General features: G+C 41.3%; 2 protein-coding genes across 2 annotated transcripts; one reads left to right on the top strand and one right to left on the bottom strand.

Annotated features, from left to right (window-relative positions):
- The first annotated feature begins 3,118 nt into the window (after nt 1–3,118).
- LOC138902658 (uncharacterized) lies at nt 3,119–4,627 on the top strand. The gene is made up of 4 exons (XM_070190545.1): nt 3,119–3,139; nt 3,505–3,639; nt 4,095–4,310; nt 4,502–4,627. Exons 1-4 carry the CDS (start codon nt 3,119–3,121, stop codon nt 4,625–4,627), a joined length of 498 nt encoding a protein of 165 aa, XP_070046646.1.
- A 14,034-nt stretch (nt 4,628–18,661) lies between these two features.
- LOC138902657 (uncharacterized) lies at nt 18,662–19,275 on the bottom strand. The gene is made up of 2 exons (XM_070190544.1): nt 18,855–19,275; nt 18,662–18,723 (listed from the first exon to the last, which is right to left on the bottom strand). Exons 1-2 carry the CDS (start codon nt 19,273–19,275, stop codon nt 18,662–18,664), a joined length of 483 nt encoding a protein of 160 aa, XP_070046645.1.
- Between the last annotated feature and the right edge of the window lie 6,968 nt (nt 19,276–26,243).

Here is a 26,243-nt window from a genome sequence, read left to right as displayed (position 1 = left end):
TAATTAGATTAGTCTATTATAATTGTATTTATGATATGTAATTATTTTTGGCTAGATTTGGGCCATTGGGAGTCGGATATTCATGGAAAAGGCATTATTACCGATTGATTGAGCTTGGTTCGAGGTAAGTGGCTTGCCTAACCTTGTGTGGGGGAAATCCTCTTAGGATTTGGTACTGTTTGATATGTGAGCGCCGTGTACGTGAGGTGACGAGTGCGTACACGGGCTAATTGTTGTGAAAACCCCGACTCATTTTACTGAGTAGTAATCTATTCTTCTTTTAAATTGAGTCATACCGTTTAAATGAGTATTAGCATGTCTTCATTCTTATTTGAACTATCCCAATATGTGTAGCTATCTTGTTTAGTCTAATATCGCATGTCTACGTGCTTTAGCTGCTTAATTGAACTCTGTGAAGCATGCCTAGTTGATTTTCTTGTTTTCCCTTGACTTGTACTTAGTCTAATTTGTAAGATTTTGCATCGTAATTGTCTAGTTCTATTGTTTGTTCTGCATATTTACTTTGGGACTACGGAACGGTATTCCGATAGATCCCCCCTGTACTGCATATTTACTTTGGGACTACAGAATTGTATTCCGGTAGATTCCCCCCTGTACTGCATATTTACTTTGGGACTACGGAATGGTATTCCGGTAGATCCCCCCTGTACTGCATATTTACTTTGGGAGTACGAAACGGTATTCCGATAGATCCCCCCCTGCTCTGCATATTTATTTTGGGACTACAAGACGGTATCTCGGGAGATCCCCTGTTGTATTTCTGTGTACTGAGCTGTTACCTTCTATGAATTTTTTCTTGTTAGATTTCAGTCCTTATTTTACTACGATATTTCATTATTGCCTTGCTTTATTATTATTATTATTATTATAATTATTATTATTATATATATATATATATATATATATATATATATATATATATATATATATATATATATATATATATATCAGTAGGGGCCCTGACTTGACCTCGTCACTACTCGACCGAGGTTAGGCTTGGCACTTACTGGGTACTGATTGTGGTGTACTCATGCTACTCTCTGCACATGTTTTTCGTGTGCAGATCCAGGTGATCCAGGTGCTCCTTATCAGCAGCGCTATTGTGGGATAACTTTTGAGACTTCAAGGTATATCTGCCGCGTCCGCAGACCTCGGAGTCCCCTTCTACTCTTCCCTATGTCCATTATCTTCTGTATTTTTCTTTTGTTAGACTCTGATGTATAGAGACACTAGATTTTTCTTTCTGTAGTTTATGATTCACGATGTTTCGGGTTTTGGGATTGTTGTTTATTTTTGAATAGTTGGTTAAATTTTTATTTTTATTTAATTATTCCGCAAATGTTAGGCTTACCTAGTTGTAGAGATTAGGTGCCGTCACGACGTCACACGGAGGGGAAATTCGGTCATGACAGCTATGTACTCGTATATTTATGAACTGAGTAGGTTGTTAAGTGACTATCATTGGTAATTCTTGCCACTACTTCCTAGTCGTGGTTAGTCATGATACTTACAAAGTACATGTGGTTTGTTGTACTCATACTGCTCTATACCTGATTGTGTAGATTCAGGAGTTGGATGCAGCTGAGCTTCGTGAGCGAAGCTATTCACTGAGTTTTGGAGACCGATGTAGAGCTGCTTCCTGATCGTAATTCCTAACGTCTCTTCCTATGTTTAATAACTGTTGTTGTTGTTCAAAAAGTATTTCTGTATTTCAGACTTGTATTTGTAATATAGAGCTTATGACTCAGTGTTACCAATTCTGGGGAGTTGTATTATGATTTTGCATTATCTATGGTTATTTGTCTTTCGAATTTATCTATTCTATAATCCGTTATAATGTTTCATTATTATTATATAATAGGCTTGCCTAGCAAGTGGGTTAGGATCCACCATGATCTTATGGACTAACTGAGCAAGCACCAGTACCCCAGGCTAGGGCCGCGAGAGGCCGGGTTCTAGGTAGAGCAGGGATGTAGAACGCACCGCAGTTAGAGGACCTGCTAGATTTGCCACTGTGGAGACACCAGTAGGTCCCGTCGAGGAGCAGGTTCCTAATTATGTTGAGCCGGTGGGACTAGGTCAGGCTCCGGAGGGACCTATTGCTACACCTGCATTTCTGGAGACTTTGGCACAGATTGTGAGTGTGTATACAAGTTTGGCTTAGACGGGTATGGTCCATGTTGCTCCAGATACCTCCGAGGCTAGGGGAGGAGCCCAAACTTCTACTGCATGTACAATAGAGCAGTTGGCTCGTGGTTATCAGACATCGAGGGTTCTGCCTGTGCAGCCAACCCCTTTGGTTCAGCCTGAGTTTAGACCTTCCTTGACTATTGAGGAGCAGAAGAGGCTAGAGAGATTTCAGAGACTTCATCCTTCTCATTTAAGTGAAGAGCCTATTGAGGATTCATAGGGTTTCCTTGATCGGTTTCATCGGATTCTTCACACATTGGGTCCCGTGAACTCTAATGGGGTTGACTTTACTACTTTCTAGTTTACAGGACCATCATAAAGGTAGTGACAGACTTATGAGTTGAGTAGGCGAGCTGGTCCAACACCACTTACTTGGTCTCAGTTTTCATTTCTCTTCTTGGAGAAGTTCATACCACAGACTCGCTGAGATGAGTTGCGCAGTGAGTTTGAGCATCTACACTAGGAGAGCTTGACTGTGGAGATGAGGTTCACGGAGTTTACTTGTCATGTAGTGTTTTTGGTCCCTACTGAGAGGGATATAGTTAGGAGGTTCATCGAGGGCCTCAATTATGGTACCTGATATGGTATGGCTCGAGAGGCTAAGACTGAAACTAGTTTTCACTAGGTGGTTGAGATTACTAGGAGCTTAGAGCGCGTTCGTAGGTAGGAGCAGGAGGAGCGTGAGGACAAGAGGCCCCGTTGTTTGGGAGGTTTTGGTGGTGCCTCATCTGGAGGCCATTCACACCATAGTAGAGGCCATCCTTCCAGGGCCCTCCGGTAGCTGGTCCAATTTCTTGTGTTTATTTAGTCAGCCACAGTTCATACAATGCTCGCACAGGCCAGTCATCTTTTAGTACACTGCCAGTTCAGTGTTCACACCGTGCTCCATCCACTCAGGGTTCTACTGATGGATATTCAGGTTCTCAAGGTGAGTCATAGAGTTAGCAGGCTCGTTGGAGAAGGGGTTGATTTGAGTGTCGGGACCTGAGTAATCTCAAGAGGGATTGCCCCGGGCTTCTGAGTAGTGTACCACTTCATGGCACGTAGTCCATAGTTCTAGTTCCAATGGCTACACCACCCACACAACCAACTAGGGGTGGAGCTAAGTCTGTTCGAGGACGCCCTAGAGGTGGAGGTCTGGCAGGTAGAGGACAGGCCTGTTGCTATGCATTCTCGGCTTGATTGGAGGCACTTGCTCTATATGCCATGATAAGAGGTATTGTTTCAATCTGCCATAGGGATGCTTCAATGTTATTTGACCTTGGTTCCAATTATTCTTATGTGTCATCATAGTTTGCTCGTTATTTGGATATGTCTCGTAGTTTTCTTGATATTCCTGTTCATGTGTCTATATCTGTTGGTGATTCTATTGTGGTAGATCATCTTTATTTGTCTTGTGAGGTTACCATTGGGGGTTATGACACCATGGTTTATTTTGAGGTGGTCTTAGGTATGGATTAGTTATATCTATACCATGCTATTCTTGATTGTTATGCTAAGACCATGATGTTGGCTATGACGGGTATGACCGAGTCCTATTGAGACCCTGTACAATCAAGTCCTCTTGAGGCCGGGTACGATGTGATGAGACTTGAGACTTTACCGAATTCTATTGATGCCGGGTACAACCGAGTTGTTGCCTATGCTTTAAGACAATTAAGGGAACCCGAGAAAAATTACCAAACTAATGACCTTGAGTTAACGGCTGTTATTTTTGCTCTTAAAATATGATGTCACTATCTGAATGGAGTTCATGTTGACATATTTACAGATCATAAGAGCTTGCAATATATATTCAAGCAAAAAGAATTGAATCTGAGACAACGGAGTTGGCTTGATTGTTGAAAGACTATGATGTTGATATCTTGTACCATCCTTGCAAGGCAAATGTTTTGGCCGATGCATTAAGTCGGAAACCTATGGGTAGCCTGAGGCATGTGGGAGCTGATAAATTGGAAATGACTAAGGATTTGTATATATTGGCCAATTTAAGTGTACGATTACCTGATGTAGGCGACGCAGGAGTCATAGTTAAGAATGCCACCGAATCCTCGTTAGTGGCCGAAATAAAGACGGGGCAATTCGACGATCCAGCCTTGGTAAGAATAAGGGAAAGCATTCCCTTTCAAAAAAGAAGGTTTTCGAATTATTCGAAGATAGAGCTCTTAGATATAAGGACCGATTGTCTGTGCCCTATGTCGGGGGACTCCAAGGATAGATTATGGCGGAGATTCACCAGTCAAGGTATTCTATTTATCATGGGTCTACTAAGATGTATGACCTTCAACAGATATGCTGGTGGAACGATATGAGGAGAAATATTGCTGAATATGTTGCTCAATTTTCGAATTGCCACCAAGTTAAGAGTAAGAACCAAAAGCTCGGAGGATTGCTTCAGAACATTGAGATTCTCTAGAAATTAATTAGGACTATTAAATAAGTAGTATGTGGACATAAGCCATGTGGGATGTGGACAAGTGGAAGTAAGTGTTATATATCCATACATGCAAAAAAGTATGTGGTGTCATCATGTAATGAAAGGTTGACCTAGGGATGACACATGTAAAGAGGAAAAGGTTACTTAAGACCATATATCACTTTCTTGGCTTTTATGAAGGCAAACAACTATGTTGAAATGGTAAGTTATATTTCTATAGCTGCAACATAAGATAATTTATTGTTATAGCAGCAAGGACACTTGCATTTTTACGGAAGTACAATGCAATTTTTGACAAGATCAATATACGGGTTTTGCACACCACCTTGATCTCGTTGTTCCGTTTTGGCGCATTGGTTAATCCGGACTTTTTTCGATGTGAAGCAAGATGGAATAAGAGTATTTATTAGCAAATAAGGTAAGAATTTTCCTCTCCTTGGTATATTTAAATTCGTCTAGGTCATAGCTATGTTGTGGGATGAGAATTATGGAGCTAATAGCGAGAAATCGTATTTTGACATTGTTGTTGCTGTATTGACTATTCGGTAATTTTCTAAGTTGTGTTGTGGCTGGAAATTGTTGGAGTAACTTCAGTATATAGTTGGTGTAGTCATTGATATGTGTTTTGAAGGAAAGAAAAGATTGGAGAAGTATGGATAATCGTAGCCGAGCTTTTCGCTCGTTGTATCATTGTTTGGGTTGTAAAACTTATTATAAGGGCTGCTGGTTGTGTTGTTGTATTACCCTACCTATGGTAATCTTGAGGGAATGATAAGAACAGGGGAAATACTGTCCATTTCACTATAAGATAGCTTATCTTTTGTTATGCAATTAAGATAATTGTTCGTACGGTTGACAATAGTATTATTCTTGTTATCGTATAGATCGTGAAGCGGATACGAGTTGAGCTCTTGAGCCATTGGGTTAAGACCAGGTATGTTAAGGCTAATCCTTTCTTCCTTTGGCATGATCCAAGTAACAAAATGTAAACGTAATATTATTCCATAAATGGTTCTACTCTTAGTAGTTAAGGATGTCTGCGTTATTCATTCCTGTAAAATGTAATTGAAAGCATGTCTAAGTATGTTCCTAAGTCGCTATTGAGGCATGCGATAAAGATGTTAATGTTTATAATGTAGTGTTACATGCATCTTCATTTACCACCGAGCTACAACTTATTGGGCAGTCATGCATCTTCATTTACCACTAAGCTATGGCCAGTTGGGCAGTCATGCATCTTTATTTACCACCGAGCTATGGTCGGTTGGGCAGTTATGCATCTTCATTTATCACCGAGCTATTGCCACTTGGGCAGTTATGCATCTTCATTTACTACCGAGATACGGCTGGTCGGGCAGTCATGCATTTACCACCGAGCTACGGCTGGTTGGGCAGTTACATATTTACCACCGAGCTACGGCCGGTCGGGCAGTCACACATTTACCATCGTGCTACAGTCGGTCGGGTAGTTACCACTGATAAGTTGGACAGTCATGCTACGATATGGATAATAGTCCCAAAAAGAGGCATTATATATATAAGTATAACTAGTATGCATATAAGATGACACTTCAGAGGTTCAGGTTGATTCTTATATCTCTCTCTCATTATTGTTAACTTATTGTTATATTTCAGTTCTTCCTTACATACTTGTTACATTATTCATACTAACGTCCTTTTATTGTGGACGATGCATTCATGCCTGCAGGATCGGTAAGACCACACTTCATTCGGAGTGCAATCGATTCTATAAGTCATCGTGTCAGAGTTTTGCTACATACATATGGGTTGGCCAGAGCCTTGTCCCGTTTGATGTTGAATACTCTTAGAGGCTTTGTAGATACATGTTCATTATGTATAATATGTCAGAGGCCTTGACAGCTCGTGTGTATTCATGTTTTAAGTACGATGGATCGCTGAAACAACGTTTGCCCACTTACAGTTATACATTATGAGTTGTAGCCATGTTGGCCCATGATAGTTATATAAAGAATGAGTTCATCCAACTTGACCTATGTAGTTTCTAGTTTTCGTCAAACGATCATGAGTTACAGAGTGGTTTGCTCGGGTCAGTAAGACACCGGGTGCCAGCCACGCCTCCCCAGGTTTGGGGCGTGACAATTAACATCATCATTATATTCCTCAATAGGTACTTAGGAACCATAATTAGACATGCTTTGGAATACATTTCATAGGGATGAATAACATGGGCATCTGTAACTACCAAGAGTAGAACCATTTATGGAGTAACATTTCGTTAATATTTTATTTACTTGCAACATGCCAAAAGAAGGAAGATTAGACGTAACATACCTTTTTTGTTTAATCATGACTCGATATATACTTCCCGTAGCCCTTCATCCTACAACAAGCGATAAAGAAAACTATTGTTAAGATATAGAACTAGAAATCGACACAAAGAGCCTCGTCTATAATAATTTGGACAACACCTCCCCTATTTTGTTCACGTTCCACAAATCCAAAAAATCAAAACCAACATCTCCAGAACATAAAAAACATGTATATATCATCTTCCAACTTTATATCCATCACAAAATGTAACATAATAGCCCAACATACCCGAATCACTTCATACACAAAACGACAACCATACTAGTGTCAAACAACATTAAAATGTAACGATGAAACCATACCACCATTATGTGGTGCTTCTCCATTCCCTTTCTCCTCCCAAATTCCATAAAAACAGTAGCAAAAGATACAACCCAACAACAACTCGAAACATCTCACAAAATAGTCCAAAACAGTCCTCTACAAGTTGAACAACTCATACTCATGGCTTCCAATCACCATCCCGTGAGTCCTTACTATTATGGAACTAATTTCTCTAACTTTTCAGCAGACAAAAGGGGTGAAGGAGGGCAGTATGCTTACCTTATTTGGTGAAGAGCTCAGCCCCTGACTTAGGTTCTTCAACTCTTAGATATTTCTCCAACTAGAACTTGAAAAGAAGAGAAAATAACCCAGGGCTTGAGGGAGAATTTGGAGAGAGCTTTTATGGATGTATTTTGGAGTGAATTTGCTTATCTAAAGAGAGAGATATAAGAGGATAATGTGCCCCTTTATGGGGCCCCTTTGGCAAACCCTCTTGGCCACAATTATGGCCTTTCCTTTTAAGCAAGTAGGTTATGCACCTACTTCTCACCTACTTCTCACCTACTTGCTTAATAGGTGATACATGTTTGTTCTTATTCTATTTTTTGATTACGCGGATTTCCCTCGTTTAATAATTAAGACATGTGTCAAGTAGCTCAAACAAGTAGGACAGGTAAGCAAGCATCTCATTTTTATTTTCCAAAAATTCTCATTTCTCACGTTTAAGTGCATTCGTCAACCTCAACTAGTCGCGCATAGAATAAAAAAAGTACGGGATGTTACAATAATACTACGAATCCATCCCACAAGGGAGAAACCAAAACACACAAAACGAGCACAAGGAATCATATCCAATATAACCCCGTTGCAGCGTGCAACCTGATCCATACATAATATTGTTTCGGCATGAAACCCGGTCCATCTATTTCAATCCATATGGGAATACCCACCGAGCCATAATGCGCATACTCACTAAACACATGTGTAACCACCACACACACTTATAGTGCATAAACATAACCATGGAGAGATGGATAGTACAATGCGCTACAAAAAAGGCCGAGCGCAATTAAGGTGCAATAAGCAAATCAACATCTCAAGAGACGAGAATCTCACTCAAATATCACCACAAGACCTAAAAATAACCACAACATATGCTTGAATAATCATGTAGTCTCACAATACATCATTGCATAAAGAAGTATAACATGAAATAGATCAAGGCGTGAATAACAGTGCCTGATGACAGACCTATAGAAAATGCTTCACTGAAAGAGTGAATTTAATCAAGTGTAGAATACATATTCTCATTAGGCCTACCAATGGGCCTCCAAACCGATTCGAGCCATTCAAAAATAGGCCAATAGCCTTCCAAAATTCCACATTGACCCCATCCACGATACGTACAATAAGTTTTCAAATCCTAAATACACTTCCATAGTCTGCATTCAGGGGTATAATCCACCTCTCAGAAGTATAATCTCGAAACTGCGAGAGCAGCAAGATCTCCATACTTGATCTTTAACTCTTCTACTCAAGTGGTGGACACGTCACGCATACAGAATCATCCCATGGGAGATACTCCCATAACCTCCCTAACCATGCAGCAAACCTAAGCATCAATGGATACCAACCATGTGATTCCTATAGTACTAGTCAAGCACCCGCAATAAGGACACAATGCATCTTCCACAAAAGCACACCCTTCTCAGGTGATAAAAAATAGTGCTAGCATTCTCTTAACATCTAATATTTTCCATGCTGCCTAGAATTCATAACATTCTTTCAAAACTGAACCGCAACCTTGTTCATGCAATCCAATTGCCACAAAGCTCACCGCATCTATCATGCTAATATGCAAAAATATGAGAATCTCATTACAAAATCTGAACACAATTAGGATACACAGTCCACCGTCTAGAAACTACCCACTTAACTCAATTCAGGAGAAAATCTTAACATAAACAAATTTCTATGCCTATAGAAGACACCAACTGAAAGAAGTGGTCAAAATATTGCAAACTCTTCGAAAACCACATGCACATAACCAAGCCAGCAAAATTGCATCCCTCTAAATCACCTAAGTCGTACAGACCAATCCCAATAATATACCACAAAACACCTGCACAGACCTATAATACCAAAGGAACCGATCGTCTCTATTACCATGCCGACCCAAGCCACCGCTAAATGGACCCACCTCCTTCAGATTACTTATGACCCATCTTCATGGTAACACTACCCTTTCTCAGTACTCTATGAACCTCAATCGAAACTCATCCCAACATGAAATTTTGTCGTCCTAAGACTCGCGAGCCACTTATTTCCTCTTAATACATTCGGTAGTACCTTCTTTGAAGATGCCTTCTGTGAAAATGAAGTTGTTCCCTACATCTCTAAAATACTGCCTCACTGAACCGATAATGACATAGAAATTCTCCAAGTCTCTTTCACAAACCTATGTAAATCTTGAATCTTTAGTCACACATAAATCCAAAAATTCTTAGATACTACATATTGAATATTGAATCCATTAGAACCTTCTTGAGAGTCACCCACTTAGTCCTAGTCCTGATACATGATCAATCATGCCGAATGATTAGTGATCCATTAGAACAAGAAGACTCCAAAAAAACAACTGAGTGAATCCTTCCCTTGCACACTAACTCCACAGAAAGATATTGAACATGCGTCCTTCCACGATCTCCACATATCAGTAAGGTGAGATACAACATGCACCATTAATTCCTTGCTCAAATCATCGTTAAGGTCATCCTCCTAAGATCATATCAAATCCCCAAGCATATTGAGTCCAGAATCTATCACAACACATGACTACGTGACCCAATCTCTGCTGGTAGACTCCCTCACTTCGATTAAGGCACAATTAAATAATCCAAGAACCCATAATGACTGTTACAGATATGCATTTCTCATAAGTTCATGCTACAAAACCCTAACATATCCCATATTATCAACCCTAATGCACACTCAACCTCGTAACAACGTGCCATCATCCTCAAGCGATCTGAAACCATTTCGTGGCACATGCATCCTACCGGGTAGAATTTAATATCCTAGTCTTCAATTTCGAGTTTGAGGTAGAAGATGGGTAACGGGGAGTGTAATTCTTAGGTATGGGGGTATTATCTATGCATGCATGTACTACCAAAGTGGTGGAAAGGTTGTTGAGCTCAAAAGGGTAGGTGTTGGGTTGTAGCTGGTATACGTTGATAATTTTTCCCACTAAGGCCAATATGATATGATGGGATGCCCTCAGAGGCTTGAGGATATTATGTACGCATATACCTATGCATGAAATTACATTAAAACGTATATACATGACACTATAAAGGTTTCATGATTCAGTGAGCTATTCAAACTTACAGGTTGAGTCCTTTACTCCTTGTTTCATCCGTGTGTTTTATATACTACTTTTGATGACTTAAATACTCGATACTTTATTTGTACTGACGTCCCTTTTATCCGAAAACAGGTCGCGATAGACAGGTTGACAGTCCTTCTAGTAGGCTATCAGCTCAGTGGAAGGTGTTAGTACACTCTACTTGCTCCGGAGTTGTCAATTTGGTCAGTATGCTTTAGACATGTATTGATTGGTATGGTGGGGCCCTATCCTGGCCTTTTATGATATTTATGTACTCTTAGAGTCTTATAGACAGAGGTCATATATATGGATTATTGTATGGCCTTGTCGGCCTATGTTTTGAGTATACAAATGATCATTTTGGTCTTATAGGCCCGTATGTCACATGTATAAGTTTATATACCACTTTGGGTCATCCTATGTCTAGTATTCTCTTGTGTTTAATTCTGGTTATCTCATGACATCCTTTCTTACTCATTTTCCCGTGATAGTATGCTAAGAAGTGTCACGCCACGGCCTTGGGGAGCGCGACCGGCGCTCAACCGAGATACCCCAGTCAAGAAAGCCTTTACAATACCTTCTACCCTACTCACCCATGAATAAAGAGAAGAATACATTTCAATAATTAGACAATAAGAGGTCATGTGAATAACACCAGTTCATTTCCATTAGTTACGTCATTAACAAGTCCCCAAAACAGTACACTATACGTTAGTAGTTAAAGTGGGATAGATGATACAATTACAACTAGTATAGTTCAATCTTCCCAAAAGAAGATACAACCCACACTATGTCTACGGTGCATCTAACGGAAACAAAAGAGTGCAACGACAGTGCCAACAACAAGGCCCCGGCTGTACCTCAAAACACTATATACATGGAACAAGAGATACAGGACCCAGAAATGAAGAGGGGCTCACCAAGTCAGCTGAGGAGAGGGTGTGCTGCTATCACTGATCAATACCACCTGCTATGGAACCACCTGCATCCATTAAAGATGCAGCGCCCCCGGAAAAAAGGGACATTAGTACATATGGAATAGTACTAGTATGTAAAACTAACCACCCTCTCAATAGAACGAGTAATAGTAAACGGAGAAGAAAAACACGAATCAATAAGAGACTCAAACAATATCAACATGTCAAGTTAGGGGAAAGCTAAATTTCAAGTAAGTTTCAGTAATTTAAGTTGGGAGATCTTTAGCACTAATACACCATCGTGTTTTAACATGGAGTCCAATCTCAGCCCGACCGGCTAAGCCGTCTGTAAGGCCCCATAAAATTTTGCAAAGGAATTTACGGTTTTGTGGTGCCGAAGTAGGCTTACGTGTTTGAGTTGAACAATGCGCTGGGGAGTAAAGGAAAATTTTGGGCAGAAAAGGACATTTCTATGGCCCATTATGCGGCTGCAGAATCACTCTGCCGACCACAGAATGGACGCAGAGTGAAGCAGTTCAGTGCAAGTTTGGAGGAAGGTCTGCGGCACATTATGCAACCGCAAACCAGTTCTGCGGTGCATTATGAGACCGCAAAATAGGCCTGTGGATCGTATAATGGCCGCAGACTGAATCAGTGTTGCCCAATTCCATAGGGCAATTATGCGGTCCATTGTGTGGACCGCAGAAGCACATGCGACCGCAAATCGGCGTCGGGTCTCTATTTTTCTAATTTTTTTTTACCCGACCTCATTTCGTTTATTTTGCCCTAGGGGTCATTTTTGAGGGATTATTTGATATTTTAGAGAGGGGGGAGAGCTATTCTAGAGAGAGAAAGGGGAAGTTCAAGGATTTCACTAAACTTAAGTCAAGCCTTGGAATTTCACTAAGAGGGACTTGCTAGGACTTCAAAGAGGTAAGAATATTTTTCCCCAATTCTTCAATTTCGGGCTTAGGGTTAATTATGGATGATGAGGGTAGATTTATCATATGCATGAGCTAATAGGGATTGTGGGAAAGTTGTAGAACAATCTTGGGTGGTTTTGTGGTTGAGGGAAAGGTCGGGTCATAATTGTAACAGCCCTTGCCATACGAATTTCTCTAATCGCGCTTGTAATTCTCTCCTCCACTATAGATTGGAATCTTTAAGAGTGCTGGAACATTATTGTTGCATTATGAAAATCTCTTTCGAGGTATGAAGGCTAAACTCTTATTCTAGTATCGGAATTCCTGAATTCTTGTAAAATTCTATCATGTGTAGTTGAACTTGGAAGGCTATTGATGTGGGATGTTCAAGCTAGTAAATTCATTCTCAAATTTGCATAACGTACCCGAAACATCTTTTGTTAAAGATTGACTATTGTGACTTAATTATGTTATGCACTTTGTGGGATGGAGGTATTGGGATGAGGCTGTAGGGCCGCTCTGTGTAGAGATAGTTGTAGAGGATCCCCGACTTGAAATTTATAAATGTTATTGAAAGCACTTAATAAATTTGTTGTGGCTTTAACAGCTAATTAAGCCTTTTATTGTTATCATAATTCATTATAATTCATGTTGTATTTCCAAGTCCTTGAATAGGTGTTTGGTTTTCATACTAGTAATATTCGACATGTACTAACGTCCCTTTTTATGGGGCGCTACATCTTTAATGGATGCAAATAGTTCCACAGCGGATGACCAGTGATAGCGGTACACTCTTCTACCAGCTGACTTGGTGAGCTCTGCTTCTTTCCGGGGTTGTGCATTTATTTTTGTTATTTCGTGTGTATTATGTTTTGAGGTATAGCCGGAGCCTTGTTGCCGACACCATCATTGTACTCTATTATATCTATTAGAGGCTCCGTAGACATAGTGTGGGTTGTGTATTAGTGTGGGAAAGTTAAACAAAAGAGGTCGTAATTGTATCTCCTGCTTCCACTGTAAAACTATAGTTGTGAAATATATTGTTTTGGAAACTTATTAATGAAGTTTGTATCCTCTTTATTTATGGGTGAGTTGGGTAGAAAGAAATCCAGCAGGTGTGCTCAGCCGGGTTATCTCAGTTGAGCACCGGTCGCGCTCCCCGAGTTTGGGGTGTGACACCGTCTCACCCCGAGACATACACTCACAATACCACCATGTGCACGGCATGTCGTCCGATCTCAGCCCGATCGGCTAAGCCGTCTCACCACAATGCCGTGTGGGTCGACATCACATCACATTTTTCTAGCAATAATCTCATCCCATTTAAAGGGAAACATCTCAACACACCAAACTCATCCCAAGTAAGGGGAAACAATCTCATCACATTAACATGGGGATTTACCCCTCAATCACTACTATACCGGCACGTGTAGTTTTGGGGTTACGTTTTTCTGACCTACCCTTCCTCGGTGGCTAAACGATACTCCCAAGCCATTTATTATTAAAAGGAATTACCACTCATTTCATATTCTTTTACATGTAATTCATTTTATTGGCACCATTGGCCATAACGCAATGTCATTCTTGGCACGTTGGCCATACTTCATAATTCATGCTCACTATTTCACTTTCAAACAGCATCACATATTGTCAACAACAAACATTTCTATTCAAGACTTTAAGCATACATTTGAGCAATTTAAGGTCTTAGGCACATGCGATTTCTTACGCAATTTGATATGATAACTTTCATTTGGGCTTGACTTGAAGTCACAACATTTTAATACATACTAATACTTCGCTCCCGCAGAATAACATAATATGATAAGAATATTCCGGAACACATTTTGAACATATTCATATATATACATCTTTCGACACCAAACTTATTCAGAAAAGTCAATTCATAATGGACAACTCGAGATTTACAAGAACATCGTGGGAATTCAATTCTAAGAGAGAAGTTTATCCAACATACCTCTCCTCGAGCTTTTTAAATTACTACAATGTTACAGAAATCTTAGCCACTTCGATCTATTTTGAGATATAGCAAAATTGAATACAAATTAGGAAGGAGTTCATAGTTCCAGCTCACTTGAACATTTTATCAAACACTAGGTGTACATTAAGGTTTCAAGGTCCTCCTATGGTGGATTCTTTCATCCCACTACCCAAAGTTTACCCAAATGAGCTCAACAATCTTCCCACTACCCTTGATGGTACATGTATGCATAATGAACAACTCCCACCCCCAAGAATTGCCTTACTCATTACCTATTTTCAATTAAATCCCAGAATTGAAGGCTAGGGAGTAGAATCTTACCTCTATGATCAAGACTTAGTGAGTTCCTCTTGTAAATTATTCAACTTTGAGCAAGAATTGATGAATGATAAGCTTAGGAATTTCCCCTCTCATTCTATGGCACTCCCTCTCTCTAGAAATATAAGTTTTAACCTTCTAAATGATCCCTAATACTATTTATAAGAATGGGGTCGGGTTCAAAAATTAGAAAAAATGAAGCCCCGATGTAGATCTGTGGTCGTATATGCGACCGTATAATGCTTCTGCGGTCCACAAAATGGGTCGCATAATGGCCCTCCGGAACTGGGCATTTCTGCCTTACTCTGCGACCGGTCTGCGGTCCGCAGACCTATTCTGCAGTCACATAATGCGCCGCAGAACTTCCCTCCGAATATTTTTATGTTGGGTCAGCGATGGGTTATGCGGTCGCACAATGGACCGCATAATGGTCCAAACATTTGCCCAGATTTCTGCCTCAGCCTGCGGCAGATCTACCATCCGCAGATTAGTTCTGCGACCACAGAATGGGCAGCAGAAATGCCCTGCACTTCCAAAAACATTTCTTTAACTCCCAATGCACTGTTCAACCCAAAAAGAATCCCTAAAAACGTCAATACATAAGCCTAATTCGGCACCACGAAACCCCAGGTTTTAGGTAAAATTTTATGGGGCCTTACATCCTCCCCCGCTTAAGATCATTCATCCTCGAATGAGGGCCAAAATCCGCCATTAGAACCCAATGTGACTCAGCTGCTATTACACACACCAACAGTTCCCAAATTTTGACTAACTCTCTAAATTTCCAAAGCTTTTGCCAGAGCCTCCCCTGTATTTGGGCCTATCCACCTGTCAGAGAATCCCAAAACTAGTCCTAACAACATATACATGAACCAACGATGCAATATAACATAAAAACAATGCCAATCGTGGCCTCACGGGCAGTATATTACCAAAATGGAACACCTTTAACATCAACTATACAAATGATACATAATTCATAGAAGGTAAACTCTTATCATTTTCATAGAATACAACTTTATAAGTACATGGCTATTCAAACAAATGAGGGTACTTCTTCTTCATTTCTTCCTCGGCCTCCCAGGTGGCCTCTTCAACCTGCTGGTTCCGCCATAGTACTTTCACGGAGGCAATCTCTTTGTTCCTCAATTATCGAACTTGCCTATCAAGAATGGCAACTGGAATTTCTTCATACGTCAATTCCTCATTAACCGCAATAGTCTCAACCGGAACAATAAGCGATGGATCTCCAACCACCTTCTTCAAAATGGATATATGAAACACTGGGTGCACTAAAGACATCTCTGGAGGTAGTTCTAGCCTGTAAGCCACCTGGCCAATACTTTGAATGATTTTTTACTGTCCGACATACCTCAGACTCAATTTTCCTTTCTTACCAAACCGCATTATACCCTTCATAGGGAAAACCTTCAAGAATACCCAATCATCTTCTTTGAACTCCAAATCCCTATGACGTATATCTGAATATGACTTTTGATGACTCTGGCAGTTTCAACTGTTCTGTAATAATCTTATCCTTCTCTATAGCCTGATGCACGAGGTCTAGCCCCATCAACTCTGCTTCCCCAATCTCGAACCACCCAATGGGAGATCTACATCTCCTACCATATAATGCCTCTAACGGTGCCATTTGAATGCTAGCATGATAACTGTTGTTGTAGGCAAACTCTATGAGCAGCAAATGATCATCCTAGCTACCTTCGAAGTCAAGAATACAAGCGCGCAACATATCCTTGAGCGTCTAAATAGTCCGCTCTATTTGCCCATCGGTCTGTGGATTGAAAGCTGTACTAAGATTTACATGAGTACCCAACCCTTGCTGAAGTTTCTTCCAAAAGTTAGTTGTAAACTGAGATCCCCGATCAGAAATGATGGAAACTAGAGTGCTATGCAGCCTGACGATTTCCTTGATATACAACCGAGCATACTGTTCCGTTGTGTCGGTAGCTTTAACAGGTAAAAAGTGCGTTGATTTTGTGAGTCAATCCACAATCACCCAAATCAAATTGATCTTGCGAGGCGTTCGAGGTAGTCCTACCACAAAGTCCATGTTGATCATCTCCCATTTCCAGATCGAAATTTCTATGTTCTGTGCCAACCCACCGGGCCTTTGGTGTTCGGCCTTCACTTGATGATAATTTGGACATCTTGCCACAAAGTCCGCTACATTCCTCTTCATATCATTCCACCAGTAGACTTTCCTAAGATCATGATACATCTTTGTACAGCCCGAATGCACAGAATACCTAGAAGTGTGAGCCTCAGTCACGATTCTTTCCCGGAGGCCATCCACATTTGGAACACATAGTCGCCTTTGGTACCTTAGGGTACCATCATCCACGCCAAGAGAAAAGGCCATGGTCTTATGCTTATGAATCCCCTCCTTCAATTGTACCAACAATGGATCGTTGTATTGCTTCTCCTTGACTTCCATCACAAGCGATGATTTAGCCCTATTTGGCACAATCACCCCTCCTTCACTAGAGTCCGCAAGACGAACTCCCAAACTAGCCAACCGATGAACCTCCTTGGCCAACGGACTTTGATATGCCTCCAAATGAGCCAAACTACCCATAGATTTTCGGCTAAGAGAATTCACCACAATATTAGCCTTCCCCGAATGATATAAGATATTGATGTTGTAATCCTTGAGTAACTCAAGTCATCTTCTCTGCCTCAGATTCAATTCCTTCTGTTTGAAAATATATTGAAGGCTCTTATGGTCCATGAATATATCTACATGAACCACATACAAATAATGATGCCAAAACTTCAACGTAAAGACCACCGCTACAAGCTCTAAGTCATTTGTTGGATAGTTCTTTTTATGATTCTTGAGTTGCGTAGAAGCATAAGCTATCACCTTTCCATGTTGCATTAATACACACCGAGTCCAATCCTTGAAGCATCGCAATATACCACAAATCTATCAGTACCCTCTAGTAGAGTCAACACGGGTGCCGTAGTCAATCTTCATTTCAACTCTTGGAAGCTTCTTTGACAAGCATCTGGCCATTGGAACTTAACCGCCTTCTGCGTTAATTTAGTCAATGGAGAGGCAAGAGTGGAGAACCCCTCCACAAATTTCCTGTAATACCCCGCTAGGCCTAAGAAACTATGAATCTCTGTTGGAGTTGTAGGTCTAGGCCAATTCTTTATAGCTGCAATCTTTTGAGGATCAACCTCAATTCCTTCTCTGGAGACGACATGACCCAAGAACATGACAGATTCAAGCCAAAATTCACATTTCGAAAACTTCGCATACAACTTGTGCTGATATAGAGTCTGTAGAACTGCCTTGAGATGATCGACATTCGTCCTCTCGACTTCGCAAATATACGAGGATATCATCAATAAGCACTATCACGAATGAGTCAAGAAAAGGCTTGATAACTCGATTCATAAGATCCATGAAAGTTGCCGGGGCATTTGTTAGCCCAAAAGACATTACCAAAAATTCAAAGTGCCCATACCGGGTCCTGAAAGCTGTTTTCGGAATATCCTGCTCCCTGATCTTCAATTGGTGATACCCGGATCTTAAATCAATCTTGGAGAAGTACTTAACACCTTGCAATTGGTCAAATAAGTCATCTATCCTTGGTAGTGGATAATTATTCTTGATCGTGACCTTGTTGAGCTGCCGATGGTCAATACACATTCTTAGTGACCCATCTTTATTTCTTACAAAAGGACCGGTGCGCCCCAAGGCGACACACTCGGCCAGATGAAACCCTTCTCTAACAAATCCTTTAATTGTTCCTTTAGCTCCTTCAATTCCGCCGGTGCCATTATGTAGAAAGAATAGATATAGGCTGCATGCTTGGTATCACATCAATCCCAAAAAGCAATCTCCCTGTCTGACGGGATCCCAGGGAGCTCATCCGGTAAAACCTCTGAAAATTCATTCACAACCGGCACAGACTCAAGTATAGGTGCCTCAACATCGGTGTCCGTAACCGGACCAAATGGTAAATACATCACTTGTTAATGATCTTTGTGGCCTAAAGGTAAGAAATAAACCAACCCTTTGGCACCACATCATCCCCCTTCCATTCAATCACTGACTCATTTGGAAATTCAAACCTAACGGTTCTGGTTAAACAATCAATCTTGGCAAAAGATGAATAAAGCCAATCCATCCCCATTATTACATCAAAATCAACCATCCCCAATTCAATCAGATCGACCATGGTGTCCCCACCACGTATCGTGACAACACAATCCCTATAATCTTGTGCGGCCATAATAGACTCACCAACCGGAGTATATACAGAGAATGGATCATGTAGTTGTTCCCGCTCTATCCCAAATTCCATAACAACATAGGGAGTGACATAGGACAAAGTGGAACCGGGTTCAATAAGAGCATACGCATCATGAGATTGGACAGTCAATATACATGTGATAACATCTGGAGAAGCCTTTGAACTCTGGCGACCCTTCATGGCGTAGAAACGGTTGGCTCCTCCCGAACTCTGTGCGCCACCCCTAGCTACACCACGCCTGAGGGTGCTGGGTTGCCTCGAGCTGGAGGAGGTGTTGTGGATGTAGTAGCTGTAGAATTGGATGGTTGTGCTGCACCCCTACCCATGCTCTAGTGAGATGAACGATAATCCCTCTAAATGTGACCCCTCATACCACACTCGTAACATATGGGCTGGTCCCACGTTGCCCTGGCTGGACCTAAAGAGGCTCCCTTGCTGTTGGCTGGGCCCCAATGGCTGCATACTGACTGAAGACTGAGCAAAATACTGGGATGGCATTGATGGCCCTCCCCTGAATGCTGACCTACCACCACCACCACCAGAAGAACCACCAAAGTTGCATGCGGACCAGGCCTTATTGCTGCTCTCACGCTCCATTCTATTCTTCAATTTGTGGGTCTCTGTTGCTTGTGAAAATTCCACCATCTTACCATAGTTCATATCAGAATTCAAGGCAGCTGTAGCGGCCTCATTAATAACCAAAGGGCTAAGGCCTTGCACAAACTGGCACACCCTAGCCTCCATAGTGGGCAACATGTAGATGGCATATTTGGACAGGCGCTCGTACCTCATATGATACTCCCACACACTCATGCTCCATTGTTTCAGGCTCTCAAACTCGGCGGCACGGGCTACCTTAGTCTTGGCAGGCAAGAAATGATCAATGAAAGAATCGGTAAACTCACTCCACCTCTCCAGAGGGCTCCCTTCCTCATGGGAATCCTCCCACATCTCAAACCAAGAATAGGCCACCCCCTTCAGGTGGTAGGAGGCCAACTCCACTCCCTCCGTCTCAGAAGCACGCATAACTCGAAGGGTCTTGTGCGTCTCATCAATAAAATCTTGGGGGTACTCCTCAGGATCAGTACCTGTGAACACTGGAGGGTCCAACTGGAGAAATTTGTTCACCCTGGAACTAGGGGAATCCCATGGCTGACTGGAAGAAGTGGGTGCAATATTTTATCTCTAGGCCTGGGAAGCCACTATTTGAGCAAACATCTAGATGGCTCCCTTAAGATCCCCATCAGATACACCAGGACCGGAAGCTGGGGCTGGAGGTGGAACTGGAATATCAGTTGGAGGGATCGTTGCACCCTCAGTAGGTGTAAGGATAGGTGCAGTCTGATCAGAAGTAGTAGAATCAGGCAGTGTAGTAGTTGGGGGAATATTCTCACCCCTCGGGTGCTCACCCATCATCAAGTAAAGGATCGACTACCACTCATGGGATGGCATTGGCTCCTTGGCCAGTTCTTGCTTTCTTCTTAGGTGCCATATACAAAAAATAGAGCAATGCACGAGTTAAAGGAGGAACAATCTTACAATCAGCTTTATCGCACGATCTAGAACATCGAAGAAGGGTATTATTCCTAAATGCCCAAGTAGCCTCCTAATTATAGATGTGGTCGACAACACACTGATAATAAGGACTATACTAGACAATGCTCCGAGACATCCTAGGACACTTTAAAACCTTAGGCTCTGATACAAAGTTTATCATGCCCCGACCTTGGGGAGCGCGACCGGCGGTAAACCGAGATAACCCGGTCAAGCAAGCCTTTACAATACCTTCTACCTAACTCACCCATGAATAAAGATAAGAATACGTTTCATTAATTAGGCAGTAAGAGGTCATGTGAATAACACCTGTTCATTTCCATTAGTTACGTCACTAACAAGTCCCCAAAATAGTACACTATACATTCGTAGTTAAAGTGGGACGGATGATACAATTACAACTAGTTTAGTTAAACCTTCCCAAAATAAGATACAACCCACACTATGTCTATGAAGCCTCAAACAAAAACAAATGAGCGCTACGTCAGTGATGGAAACAAGGCCCCGGCTATACCTCAAAACACCATATACATGGAACAAGAGATACATGACCTCGAAATGAAATGGGGCTCACCAAGTCAGCTGAGGAGAGGGTGTGCTGCTATCACTGATAAATACCACCTTCTATGGAACCACCTACATCTATTAAAGATGCAGCACCCCCGGCAAAAGGGACGTTAGTACATATGGAATAGTACTAGTATGTAAAACTAACCACCCTCTCAATAGAACGAGTAACAGTAAACGGAGAAGAAAAACATGAATCAATAAGAGACTCAAATAGTATCAAGGTGTCAAGTTAGGGGAAAGGTAAATTTCAAGTAAGTTTCAGTAATTTAAGTTGGGAGATCTTTAGCACCGATACACCACCGTGTTTTAGCACGGTGTCCAATCTCAGCCCGACTGGCTAAGCCGTCTCACCCCGAGACATACACTCACAATACCACAATTTAAGTGGCATGGCATCCGATCTCAGCCCGATCGGATAAGCCGTCTCACCACAATAATGTGTGGGTCGACATCACATCACATCTTGCTGAGAATAATCTCATCCCATTTAAAGGGAAACATCTTAACACACCAATATCATCCCATATAAGGTGAAACAGTCTCATCAAATTAACACGGGGATTTACTCCTCAATCACTCCTACACCAGCACGTGTAGTTTCGGGGTTAGGTTGTTCCGACCTACCCTTCCTCGTTGACTAAACGATACTCCCAAGGTATTTATTATTAAAATGATTTACCACTCATTTCATATTCTTTTACATGTCATTCATTGTATTGGCACCATTGGCCAAAACGCAATGTCATTCTTGGCATGTTGGCCGTACTTCATAATTCATGCTCACTATTTCAGTTTCAAACATTATCACGGATTGTCAACAACAAACATATCTATTCAAGACTTTAAGCACACATTTGAGTAATTTAGGGTCTTAGGCACATGTGATTTCTTACACAATTTGATATGATCACTTTCATTTGGGCTTGACTTGAAGTCACAACATTTTAATACATACTCATACTTTGAACACACTCCCGAAGAATAATATTGATAAGAATATTCTGGAACATATTTTGAATATATTCATATATATATATATATATACATCTTTCGACACCAAACTTATTCAGAAAAGTCAATTCATAATGGACAACTCAGGACTTATAAGAACATCGTGGAAATTCAATTCTAAGAGAGAAGTTTAGCTAACATACCTCGCTTCGAGCTTTTTAAATTACTACAATAATCCGAAAATCTTAGCCACTTCGATCTATTTAGAGATATCGCAAAATTGAACACAAATTAGGAAGGAGTTCATAGTTCCAGCTCACTTGAGCATATTATTAAACACTAGGTGTGCATTAAGGTTTCAATGTCCTCCTATGGTGGATTATTTCATCCCACTACCCAAAGTTTACCCAAATTAGCTCAACATTCTTCCCACTGCCCTTGATGGTACATGCATGCATAATGAACAACTCCCACCCCCAAGAATTGCTTTACTGATTACTTATTTCCAATTAAATCCCGAAATTGAGGGCTAGGTAGTAGAATCTTACCTCTAGGATGAACACCTAGAGAGTTCTTCTTGTAAATTCTTCAACTTTGAGCAATAATTGATGAATGATAAGCTTCGGAACTTCCCCTCACACTCTATGACACTCCCTCTCTCTAGGAATATAAGTTTTATCCTTCTAAAATGATCCCTAAGACTATTTTATAAGAATGGGGTCGGGTTCAAAAATTAGAAAAAATGAAGCCCCGATGCAGATCTGCGGTCGCATATGCGACCACATAACGCTTCTGCGGTCCGCAAAATGGGCCGCATAATGGCCATCCGGAACAGGGCATTTCTGCCTCACTCTGCGATCGGTTTGTGGTCCGCAGATCTATTCTGTGGTCGCATAATGCGCCGCAGAACTTCCCTCCGAATATTTTTGTGTTGGGTCTGCGATGGGTTATGCGGCCCGCAAAATGATTATGCGGCTGCATAATGGTCCAAACAAATTGCCCAGATTTCTGCCTCTGTCTGCGGCAGATCTACGGTCTGTAGATCAGTTCTGTGATCGCAGAATGGGCCGCAGAAATGCCCTGCACTTCCAAAAAAATTTCTTTAACTACCCAACGCACTGTTCAATCCAAAAAGAATCTCTACAATCGTCAACACATAAGCCTACTTCGGCACCACGAAACCCCGGTATTTAGGTAAAATTTTACGGGGCCTTACAAGAAGGATACGTTACATTGGTACTCGATTGAGTTAGGCACCGGGTGCCCATCGTGGCCCTTTAGTTTGGTTCAGGACAATAGGGATTCGACTGGCGAAGCCAGCGGCCCGTTCTGTATAAAGTGCTTCAATTGTATCGAAGACTTGGTTCTGGAATACCACCAAAGAATTTGAAGTTAGTCCTTAACCATATGAGAAAATGAATTGACTAATGAAAGATAGATGGGGGCTCATTAGGCCTGGCCCTGGGTCTAGTGGGTTATGCCGCTAAGTTCGGTAGGTGGGAAGATAGTATTTTCTAAAACATTTTGAAAATTATTTATTTTTATGGTAAATATCGTCGTTCTAGAATATGACATGTTTAGAAGTTCCCTTCGATGAGAGTATCATTTTCTGAATGATTTTGTCTCGCTGATGATTCTTGGAGATGCCCCTGATGGCGTAGTTTCTTGTTGTCATGATCGTGTCCTAATCTAATAAAACGCATTACAAAGGTTATGACCAAACCTTTTAGGTTGCCTACGTATCCAAGTGGAATCATGTCTAAATGTAGTTCGAGGATAATAAAGTGATGAATGAATTTTGATGATGACTAAGCCTGTCTCAGGCAGCCTACGTATCCAAATGGAATCAGGTCAAAATATAGTTCGATTATAACAAATGCAAAATGATAAGAAATAGAAATAAGTGGCTGAGTCTAACACTTATTGCCTACATATCCAAATGGAATCAGGCCAAAACATAGTTCAATTACAATAGATGACTGAATTCGATGTGGATTGACTACGTATTCCTACCAAAATAAATCAAGTCGGGGCGAAGTTCCGAATATGTACAAAAAATGATATTTGGAGTGACTACTACAAATGGGATAGGGAGAGAGAGTGGGAGAGACCAGACCCTATGTGGGTTTCCTACGTATCCCACCATTGGAAGTCCGGTCAGGCATAGTTCAGTTACAACCAAACCCTAATTTTAATGTCTTCAAATGCAGTATCTCTTGATTGCGTCTGAGTTGATGGGCTTCGTGATGACCCTGTCGTCCATTTATGCTAGGATTATTACTCCACCCGACAACACTCGATGGACCACATAAGGACCTTGCCAGTTCGGTGCAAATTTTCCCTTGGCTTCTTCTTGATGAGGGAATATATTATTCAAATACAACTACCTTGGTGTGAATTACCGAGGTCTCACCTTTATGTTGAATGCGTTAGCCATGCTATTTTGATAAAGCTGACCATGACATGCTGCGTCCATCCTCTTTTCGTCGATGAGCATGAGTTGCTCCTGCCTGACACGTATCCATTCCACGTCATCTAACTTGGCTTCCTGGATGACTCTTAAAGATTGTATCTCGACCTCTCCGAGTATCACATCTTACATGGCATATACCAACATGTATGGTGTTGCCCCAATGGACATTATCATAGTGGTGCGGTAACCCAATAAAGTGAAGAATAGCTTCTCGTGCCATTGCCTGTGATTGTCCACTATCTTTCGTAAAATCCTTTTGATGTTTTTGTTGGCTGCTTCAATTGCTCCATTCATTTGCAGCCAGTATGCAATGGAATTGCGGTGGCCGATTCTAAACTTCTAGAAAATCTCCCTCGTGAGATCACTTTTGAGGTTGGCTGCATTGTCAATGATGATTGACTCTGGGATCCCGAATCTACAGACTATGTTGTTACGGACGAAATCTGCCACCACCTTCTTCTTGATGGCCTTGCATGTAGAAACTTCGACCCATTTGGTGAAGTAGTCGATGGCTACCAGGATAAAACGATGTCTGTTTCATGCGGCAGGTTCTATAGGTCCAATCACATCCATGCCCCAAGCGGCGAACGGCCAAGGAGAACCCATTATGTTCAGCTCATTAGGTGTTACCTAGATGAAATCCCCGCCCGTGAATCTGGCACTGATGACACTTCTGCACGTAACAGATACTATCACTTTCCATCAACATCCAAAAGTATCCGGCCTTTAAAATCTTCTTGGTGTCATGACCCAAACCAATGGGCCGCGACGGGCACCCGGTGCCTTAGTCAACCGAGTACCAATGTAACATATCTTTCTTATCATACTATCATGGATAAATAAACCAAAAAGGCCGTTATGAGATAACCAGAATAAAATATAAGGGAATACTCAACATGGGATGACCCTAAATGGTATACAAACTTATACGTGTGACATACGGGCCTATAGAACCAAAATGATCATTTGTACACTCAAAACATAGGCCGACAAGGCCATAATTTCATCCATATACATGACATCTGTCTACAAGCCTCTAAGAGTACATAAATGTCATAAAGGTCGGGACAGGACCCCGCCATACCAATCAATACATGTCCAAATCATACTAACTAAATAGGCAACTCCGGAGAAAGTGGAGTGTACCAACACCTTCCGGTGAGTTGATAGCCTACTACGAAGGCTGCCAACCTATCTATCAGGACCTACAGCATAAAACGCAGCATTGACAAGTATAATGGACATCAGTACGAATAAAGCACAGAGTATGTAAGGCATGAAAAGCAGTATATAAAAGACATGAAAGAAATCTGGAGTAAAGGACTTAACTTGTAAGTCTGAATAGCTCAGTGAATCATGAAACATTTATAATGTCATGCATATGTGTATAAATGTCATATCATGCATAGGTATATGCGTACATAACATCGTCAAGCCTCTGAGGGCATCCCATCATATCATCTCGGCCTCAGTGGGAGAAATCATCAACGTTTACCAACTGATCAGGTGGTGGTGCGAATATAATGACGTAACCTTTCCCCATACCCCATATACATATAATATATGCATATATAACGACATCTGGTTATGGGTCAATGTA

This window comes from Nicotiana tomentosiformis, chromosome 12 (genome assembly GCF_000390325.3).
Source record: "Nicotiana tomentosiformis chromosome 12, ASM39032v3, whole genome shotgun sequence".
NCBI lineage: Eukaryota > Viridiplantae > Streptophyta > Magnoliopsida > Solanales > Solanaceae > Nicotiana > Nicotiana tomentosiformis.
The sequence above is the reverse complement of the archived record's forward strand: the minus strand, read 5'-3'. Positions and strand labels throughout refer to the sequence as shown.